General features: G+C 53.7%; 1 protein-coding gene across 1 annotated transcript in view; it reads left to right on the top strand.

Annotated features, from left to right (window-relative positions):
• UNC13A (unc-13 homolog A (C. elegans)) overlaps nucleotides 1-9,387 on the top strand; it is a 74,384-nt gene that overhangs the window by 35,576 nt on the left and 29,421 nt on the right. Inside the window, exons 12-21 of the mRNA XM_010845681.1 lie at nucleotides 426-959; nucleotides 1,468-1,576; nucleotides 3,391-3,437; nucleotides 5,255-5,333; nucleotides 5,497-5,502; nucleotides 5,995-6,066; nucleotides 6,355-6,574; nucleotides 7,558-7,785; nucleotides 8,969-9,110; nucleotides 9,228-9,387. The exon at nucleotides 9,228-9,387 is cut by the window's right edge and continues 1 nt beyond it. Coding sequence (XP_010843983.1) covers nucleotides 426-959; nucleotides 1,468-1,576; nucleotides 3,391-3,437; nucleotides 5,255-5,333; nucleotides 5,497-5,502; nucleotides 5,995-6,066; nucleotides 6,355-6,574; nucleotides 7,558-7,785; nucleotides 8,969-9,110; nucleotides 9,228-9,387 — 1,597 coding nt within the window. The remainder of the gene's footprint in view (nucleotides 1-425; nucleotides 960-1,467; nucleotides 1,577-3,390; nucleotides 3,438-5,254; nucleotides 5,334-5,496; nucleotides 5,503-5,994; nucleotides 6,067-6,354; nucleotides 6,575-7,557; nucleotides 7,786-8,968; nucleotides 9,111-9,227) is intronic.

The following is a 9,387-nucleotide window of genomic DNA, read 5'->3' as shown; positions in this document are numbered from 1 at the left end:
AGGGGGAGAACCAGGCTGAGGCGGGGGTAGGGGAGACATCAGGAGACAGGGGCAACTATGTTTGTTGCAGGAGGGCTAGGTCTCCAAGGGGGCTGTGGCAGGGACACTCATTCGGGGTCCTCAACATGTGGGTGAATGCCTTACAGCTTCCACAGTGCCTGGATAGGCGTGCAGTAGGGCACTGATTTTGTTGTCAATCTGACTTTATTGCCTGCCCCCCAAGATAGTCAATGACCTAAGAACAGGTGTTTTGTCTCTTTGGTTCACGGCTGTGTTTTCCTGGTGCCCAGAGGTGCCCCACCAATGCTGGGAATAAAGGGAATGACCAACCCAAAGAATGACTGGGTGAGGGAACCTGTGTGACCAGGGCTGGGACAGGCAGCAGCTCTGTGCTCCAGCCCCTGAGCCCTGGCCCAACCCTGTAGCCCCACAGGCAGCAGCCGCTACGCCTCCTCAGGGGAGCTGAGCCAAGGCAGTTCACAGCTGAGCGAGGACTTCGACCCGGATGAGCAGAGCCTGCAGGGCTCTGAGCTAGAAGATGAGCGGGACCGGGACTCCTACCACTCCTGCCACAGCTCGGTCAGCTACCACAAGGACTCGCCGCGCTGGGACCAGGACGAGGACGAATTGGATGAGGAGCTGGATGAAGAGCTGGATGAGGACCTGGAGGACTTCCTGGAGGAGGAGGAGGAGCTACCTGAAGACGAGGAAGAGCTGGAGGAGGAGGAGGAGGTGCCAGATGACATCCGAGGCTATGCCATGCGAGAGGAGGTGGCCGTGGCCGAGCCCAAGGACTTCAAGCGTGTCAGCCTTCCACCTGCTGCCCCCGAGAAAGAGGACCAGGCCCCAGCCATGCCCACTGAGGCCCCCGACATACCCAAGGTGGCCCCTGAGCCAGCCGTGCCTGAGGAAGTGCCTGCATCTGAGCAGGAGCCTGAGGCCCCCAAGGCTGAGGAGAGGTAATGGGAAGGGGTTGAAAGGTATCATAAGGTCACAGGGTCAGTGGTGTCATGGTAGGGTCAGTGCAGACCTGGGGAATAGGGAGGAGGGCTCTCACAGCGTCATGGGTCTAGGATGGGATAGGAGGGTCTCGGTGATCAGAAAGGGCTCAGTGGGGTCAGAGTGGGTCAAGCAGGGTCATGAAGGAGTCTTGGGGGTTGTGAGGGGCTGGAGGGCTTTCCAGGGTTGGAGGGGTCACAAAAGTATCAGAAGAATCTTGGGCAGATAGGATTACAAAGTTGCAGAAGGTCCAGGAAGGTGGCAAGGGGACATAGGGGGACCCAAAGGTGTCAGAGAGGTGATGGGCATGTGGGAAGTGGGGAGGGAAACTGAGGGTGGCCGGAGGGTCGTGGGTGGGTCATTGTATCTCTGAAGTGCCAGGGAGGCCACGGAGGGCCCAGCATCCCTTAGACAGTGGAGGGCGAAGAGAGTGCTGGCCCTGGAGCATCATGAAACCCTTTGCCTCAGTTTCAGGCCACGAGAAGATGAGGAAGGCCAAGAGGGTCAGGACTCCATGTCTAGAGCCAAGGCCAACTGGCTGCGAGCCTTCAACAAAGTGCGGCTGCAGCTGCAGGAGGTGAGTGGCAGCAGTAGCCTGGCCACGCCCACGCCTCATCCACACCCACGACCAGGCTGGCCACGCCCACGCCCCACCCATACCTGTGACCAAGCTGGCCACGCCCACACCCCACCCACACCCGCGACCAGGCTGGCCACGCCCACGCATCACCCACACCTGTGACCAGGCTGGCCATGCCCGTTTCCCCACTCCTTCCAAGCCCCAATCTACTACTGTGGTCCTTTCCCTGGCCCTGCCCACGCAAGCCCATGCCACCCACTTCCCCCTTCCTTAACCCCACCCACACCTGCCCTGGCTCCAGCCCCACCATTCCCAGCTCAGCCCCTGCCCAATCTGACTCCTCCCTGGCCCTACCCATGCCTACCTACTCTCTGGTTCAACCTGCTGCCTCCACCAAGCCCCAGTCCAACTTCCCCAGGGCAGCCCTGGATTTCTAAGTGGGGAAGAAGGAGAGGTGAAGTAGAACCTGGAGCTGAAATTAAGCTGAGAGCATGGCTATGGCCAAGTTCAGGGGCCAGGTTCACGGACGGGGATACAAGCCAGAGATAGGAATGGACATCGGGGTTAGGGCAGCAGCCAAACATTAGTGTTCAGGGTTAGACTTGGTGTTAGGGGAAGAGGTCAGTGCTTGGGGTCATACTGGGTGTCAGTGTTGGGATTAGGGAAAGGTCTGAAGTCTGATCAGTATTGGAAAAGGAATTAGATGAAAAATAGAATTAATGTCAGGGTCAGGATAACTGTTCTAATGGGCAGCAGGAATGAGGCCATTCATTCACTGCTTTATTCATTCAGCCTTCTCTGGGCTGGGGACAGAGCAGTGTTGTTATCCAGAGCGACCTCCCAAACTGGGGTGAGGCTGGCAGGAGGAGGAGATCCTAAACAGACTCCCAAAGTCTCAGACCATCAATTATCAGAGCTACAAAAGTTTCAAGTCAAATTTCTTATCAGTTGTGCAATAGAATTTTCTTTTACTATACACTCCCATGGCTCTAGATTCAAAGAGTAGCAAAGAATATGCTGTGAAAAGGCTATTGACTAACTTTCCCTAAGTCAACAAATGAAATGAAAAAATGCAGCAGCTACCCTTGTAATGAAACTAATAATATGACAAGAAAAAATAAACATGAGTGGGACCTCTGGGTTTCATAGAAGGGGCATAAAGCTAATCTGGCAATTAGGAAAACTTACGGAAGGAGATGATACTTAAAGTGAAGTGATATTCAAAGTACTTTAACAGTATTTCAGGAGAAAGTGCCAGACCATTCTCCCTGCCCTGCCCGTCGCCCCCTCTCCCTGACCCCATGATGCCACCCTTTAGTTGCATGGCGGGAGGTGTTGACTTTGGGTCTAGCTGAGACCTAAATGATAGATGGAGGCTGGTTGAGAATGAAGATGGGAAAGCATACAGAGAGGTAGTGCAGCTTGTACAAAGGCCCTGGGGCATGAGATCAAATAATCAGGTGACATAATCAAATGACAGGCTCTTATGAATGTTGAGCCAGCTTCTAAGAATTCCAGGACTACAGAGCATGAGCTGTTGCTTGAGATGATGCTCAAAAAACCCTCCATTTTCACAGACAAGGGGACTAAAGTTCACTGCAGTTGGTGGCAGAGAGTATCTCCTTTCTTCTCATTTTACAGATGGATAAACTGAGGCCCAGAAAAAGTCAGTGAGCTCCCTAAGGATACACAGTGAGGACTAGGACCCAGGCTTTGTGACTCCCAGAGCAAAGGGGAGACGGTTGTGGGTGTGGTACCTGTGCTGCCCTGGGAAGGGGCAACCACACCGACTCTATCTATCTGTCCTGCAGGCCCGGGGAGAAGGAGAAATGTCCAAGTCCCTGTGGTTCAAAGGCGGGTGAGTAATGGATCTTGGTGGGGAGAAAGAGGAAGTTTTGAATCCAGAGCCTGAGGCTGGTTTGCACCATAGCCTCAGCCCAACCAGAGCAGGGAGAGATTCCATTTAGACAGGAGACAGATTGAGCATGAGTGAAATAATGTAGCCACTGTCATAAGACACTCAAGTCCAGCATGAGCCAAAGACAGTAACACATCAAATCCTCACAATGAACCCATGGGGGGCCCACTACCCCTATTTTACAGACGAGAAAACCGAGTCCAGAAAGGTCTTGCCCAAGCCACTCATATAATTCAAGACCATTTCCCCCTAGACAAAATGTAAGGTAAAGAAGAAATCCACTTCCTGCATGATACAGCTGCAACCTTGGAGTGAATTTTTTGCTTCAATTCTGCATTTCTCAGATTTTTGCTACAGTTGCTGGCTGTTTGATGACACTAGTTGTTCTTACATGGAACATTTTTCATGTCTAGTTTCTTAAGGTACTGATTTTCCAGGGTGCTTTTTCAGCATTTGTGCATTCCAGCACAATTCAACCCTTAATGCCTGGGGAGATTAAGTGTGGTTAGAGGATGTGAAAGATGTTTGTAAATTACACTAATATTTTAAATGGCAGCTGGAGGGTTACTACTTTCCCTTGTACAGACTTTGAAGCTGTGACTCCCGGGTGGGCAAGTGTCCCAGGTCGGGAGCCCTGGAAGCAGGGTCTGAAAGTGGGGCTCCTGTGTGCATGATTTATGCAGGAAGCGCTCTCAAGAGTGCTTCCCTCACAGGCAGGGCCAGGCAGGGGAAGCAGCCAAGCAGAGACAGAGTTCAGACGTCTCCAAGCCTCTGTCTGATCCTTCAGGGAGTGCTGGTACGTGAATAGCACCCCAGGGCTTGTCCTGGTGTCAGTGGCCGCAGGCATCACTCTCATTGGCCAGTGGGAACATTCAGGAGAGTAACCACACCTGAATTGTCTCCGGGATTAGTTTCTCAGTAAAGTGAATTTGGACTTGCCGCCAGGCATCTGCCACAGCCCTCATTCCAATTCACCAGCTATGCCAAAGCAGCAGAGAGGAAATAGCACACATATCATTTCCTGTTTCCTCCTTCCCATGGGCTTTGAAGTCCCTTCTTCCAGGATAGACTTTAAATATGCACATATATTTCCAATTTTGAGCATAAAGTTTTCATTGATTTCTTAAATATATTTTTATTTAGATTTGCCTTAATTCGAATTTTCATTAAATGTGGGCAACTGCATCTCCCCATTCCTCAGACCAGGAAGTTGAGGCCCAGTGTCTTTGTTTTTTAGGGCTGCCGTAACAAACTGCCACGAACGGGGCCCTTAAAGCAACAGCATTTATCCTCTTGTGGTTCTCGGAGGCCAGAATTCCAAAACCAGCGTTGGCAAGGGTCATACTGACATCTGTAGGGGAGAATCCTTGCTTTTCTAGCTTCTGGTAGTTAGTTGTTGGAAGTCCCTAGTATTCCTTGGGTGGTAAACGAGTCACTCCAGTCTCTGCCCCTGTTATCACACCACCGTCTCCTCCTCGTGTGTCTCTCTTCTTATAAAGATACCACTTACATTGAATTAGGAATGAATCCTACTCCAGTATGATCTTGCCTTAACTAATTACTCCTGCAATGACTCTGTTTCCAAATAAGGTTCCATCCTGAGATACTGGGGGTTAGGTCTTCAATGTATCTTTCGAGGAGACATAATTCAACCCTTAGTATCTGGGGAGATCAGGTATCCTCCCCAGGGCTAAGATAATGTCTGTTGAAGGAAGGGGGACTTCCCTGGGCCCTTGACATTCCTGGATGTCTTGCAGCCCTGGCGGTGGTCTCATCATCATTGATAGCATGCCGGACATCCGCAAGAGGAAGCCGATCCCACTCGTGAGCGACCTGGTGAGCGCCTGTGCCCTCCCCTCCCCCAACAGAGCAGCCCTGCCTCAGGCAGTGCTCAACCTGTACAACTGCCCATGGCAGACCTGGGGCTAGGGGGTGGCCAGGCATTCTCTGAGACTAATGTGATCTGATTTCTATTCTGCGTGCTGCCTGGACACTTCAGGCCATGGTGAGTGACGGTGACCCAGGCCCTTGAATATCCTCCCCAGGCCCCGACCCCGCACTGGGATCTTCCAGCTGGCCCCCAGCACATGGGTTCTGGGGAGGGAGCCTTGCCATGTACTACATACAGTTCACTGGTGGGAAGAAAGCAGGTGACTCCCCACTTTGGTTCATGCTGTGGCTGGTGGTTTTGTTCTGTGGCTGGTGACCACAGCCAAGTGTAGTTCCCTAGTCTGGTCCATTGTGGTGAGGGATGGCTGAGTTAGAGATGTGGAGCTGCTCCCCTTCCAGGGTCTCTTCTAACCTGGAGCTTCTGTTACTTCCCAATTTTTTTTTTTTTTTTTTGCCATTTTTGCTCTCACTGCTGTGACCTGTTTCCTGTTTGTGGCTGTGACCTGAATCGGTGGTTGGTGGCCTCAAACCGTGGATTCTGCCTGCGGTGATAACCCTGGGTGTCAATGGACCCTTCTGACTCCCTCGGTGACTTCCCTGTTTCCAGTCCCTTGTCCAGTCCAGAAAAGCAGGCATCACCTCCGCCTTGGCATCCAGCACTTTGAACAACGAAGAGCTGGTACGTGGGGCTCTTTTCCCCAGATTGGAGGGTGGACTGGGCTGGGGGCTCCTGGAGGAAAGGAAGTAGGGTGTGGCAGAGACAGGCACTCCTCACTTTACAGAATTCGACAACACAGCAGCGTAGTCTATACACAGAAACCGTGGATTCCTACACTGTGGAGGTGGGGGAGGGACGGGGACTTTACCGTACTCAGCAAGCCGAGGAGGTGGAAGGCGGAGAGGGAGAGGGAAGAAGCCAGTGCCCCCAGGTTAGGGCTCTATGTCACATGCCCTGCTTCCCCCGCAGAAAAATCACGTTTACAAGAAGACCCTGCAAGCCTTAATCTACCCCATCTCGTGCACGACGCCACACAACTTCGAGGTGTGGACGGCTACCACACCCACCTATTGCTACGAGTGTGAGGGACTGCTGTGGGGCATCGCGCGGCAGGGCATGCGCTGTACCGAGTGCGGTGTCAAGTGCCACGAGAAGTGCCAGGACCTGCTCAATGCAGACTGTCTGCAGCGTGAGTGCTGGACGCTGGCGGGAGTGGAGCGGAGACCAAGGGGAGGGACTGTTAAGGATAGGGGCGGGGCTCTGACGAGGGGCGGGGCGGGGCGGAGCTATGCTGCTGGAAAGTGTTGGGGGGTATTGGGAAGGGAGAAGTGCAGGAGGTCCTAGAGAGGTGGGGCAGGACTCAGGGAGGAGCTAAACGGTACACTATGGAAGGATGAGCGTGCGTGCTTGGTTGTGTCCGACTCTCTGTGACCCCACGAACTGCAGCCCGCCAGGCTCCTCTGCCCATGAAGATTCTCCAGGCAAGAATACTGGAGTAGGCTGCCATGCCCTTCTCCACGTTTGGAAGGAGGGTTCTTTACCACTAGCGCCACCTGGGAAGCGAATAAACTGTACAAGGGGTGGGCTTAATGGGAGGTAGAGGTTTCTTCACGGAGAAAAATTAGGGTTAACTCAAAGGACAGAGAGGACTCAAGTTGGGCAGAAGAGTAAGAGAAGGGGGGGTACTGGGCGAGGGCTGGGGTCAGAGCAGGAGGGGACTCCCGCGGAGAGGAGGGGCTAAGACAGAGGGTGGGAACTTTAGAGGGAAAGGCCTGTTTGGGGGAGAATTCAGAGAGCTGGTAGGAGCTCTGGTATCTCTTGAGCGCTTCCCAGGTAGCTCAGTGGTAAAAAAAAATCTGCCTGCCAATGCAGGAGACTGGGGTTCGATCCCTGTGTCTGGAAGATCCGCTGGAGAAGGAAAACGTGGATTGCCACCCACTCCAGTATTCTTGCCTGGGAAATCCCATGGACAGAGGAGCCTGGCGGACTACAGTTCATAGGGTCTCAAAGAGTCGGACACAACTGAGCACGCACTCTAGCTTGGGGGCAGTGACTCACCTGAACCCCGTATCCGTGACAAGGGACGAGGAAGCCCTGGAATGAGAATCCGGGCTGTCGCTTCTGGGAGGGGGTGCACTGTGTAAGATGACGCCTGTCTGCGTCCATCCTCAGGGGCGGCGGAGAAGAGCTCCAAGCACGGGGCGGAGGACCGGACGCAGAACATCATCATGGTGCTCAAGGACCGCATGAAGATCCGGGAGCGCAACAAGCCCGAGATCTTCGAGCTCATCCAGGAGATCTTCGCGGTGACCAAGACTGCACACACGCAACAGATGAAGGCAGTCAAGCAGAGCGTGCTGGACGGAACATCCAAGTGGTCGGCCAAGATCAGCATCACTGGTGAGGCCTCGGAGTGGGGCAGGGGCTGCCACGGGGTTCCATCTTAGCCTCCTGCGGTCCCTCCCACGCTCCTTCCTTCCCTTTGCTACACATATCTGAGGGTTTCCCTGACTTTCTCATGGCTGTGTGTACGTGTTTGTGCCCACAGTTGGGCATATCTCCAAACGTGTGTGCATGAAACGGTTTCTAGGTGTATCTCGGTTGGTAGACGCTAGAACCAGACCTGAAGAAGAGATGAGGGCAAGCAGTTTATCTGGGAGGTGAACCCAGGAAGCACCCAGGAATATTGGGAAGTGACACCAGGAGGGAATAAGTCCTACCAACTGGCTCTAGTGGTAAAGAACCTGCCTGCCAATGCAGGAGACATAAGAGATGCAAGTTTGATTCCTGGGTCGGGAACACCCCCTAGAGGAGGGCATGACAACCCACTCCAGTATTCTTGCCTGGAGAAACCCATGGACAGAGGGGATGTAGGGCCACAGTCCTGGAGGTCTACAGTCCATAGAGTCGCAGAGTCAGATATGACAAGCGATTTAGCATGCGCGCGGGGTGCCACCTAGCAAGCGATGTAGTGGACACATGCAACCACTAGGGGACACTATTGAGCTCCTTCCCAGGGGCTGGGGCCTTGTAGTGTTTATCCGTTCCTCACCCTCCTTGGGATTTCCCGGGAAACAGATGACAAGATGAGGATTTCAGGGCAGATGGGTATCCGGGATGCTGTCCCAGAAAGTCCCAGTGGGAGATGGAGACTTGGATGGAGTGGGAGATGCCAGCAGGAAGGATTTAAACAAGTAGTTAAGCAGGACTTCCAGACCCTCCCTCAATTTGGGAGCAGGGAGGTAAGAAGCTCAGAGGAGGATGCCAATCGGGTCATACTGTGGGCAACTGACGGCTCAATCCTTCTGGGGACTTTATGGGGGCTGTGTAGAGCATATGCATGAGAATGACCCGCCCCAGGGGTGACCATGGGGCACCTTCACCTTCACCGGGTGAGGTTTCCCCGGGTTGTTAAAGCGCGAGCACATCGCGCATGCGCAGTGGGTATGCTTACGGCTCCTGTGGCCAGAGCAAAGCCCTCAGTCCTCGTCACAGGGGTTCCCTGCGGAGCCTGTGGGCGTGACTGTTCTTGGCCTGCCTACTCCTGGAGCCCACATTTATATTTGTTTTGTGTGTCTTCCAGTGGTCTGTGCCCAGGGGTTGCAGGCAAAGGACAAGACGGGATCCAGTGACCCCTATGTCACCGTCCAGGTTGGGAAGACCAAGAAACGGACAAAAACCATCTATGGAAACCTGAACCCCGTGTGGGAGGAGAACTTTCACTTGTAAGTGTCTGGCTGGGGCCCCCCATACGGAGCTTCCTGTGGGGGCAGCTTAAGGCGGTGGGGATGGAGGGGGGCAGCTTCAAGAATCCTGCCCTGACCTCCTCCTCCCCTCTGCAGTGAATGCCACAACTCCTCAGACCGAATCAAGGTGCGCGTCTGGGATGAGGACGACGATATCAAATCTCGCGTGAAGCAGAGGTTCAAAAGGGAATCCGATGACTTCCTGGGTCAGACGATCATCGAGGTGCGGACACTCAGTGGCGAGATGGACGTGTGG

The sequence above is a fragment of the Bison bison genome, unplaced genomic scaffold (genome assembly GCF_000754665.1).
Source record: "Bison bison bison isolate TAMUID 2011002044 unplaced genomic scaffold, Bison_UMD1.0 scf7180017864221, whole genome shotgun sequence".
In the NCBI taxonomy this organism is placed as follows: domain Eukaryota; kingdom Metazoa; phylum Chordata; class Mammalia; order Artiodactyla; family Bovidae; genus Bison; species Bison bison.
The sequence above is the reverse complement of the archived record's forward strand: the minus strand, read 5'-3'. Positions and strand labels throughout refer to the sequence as shown.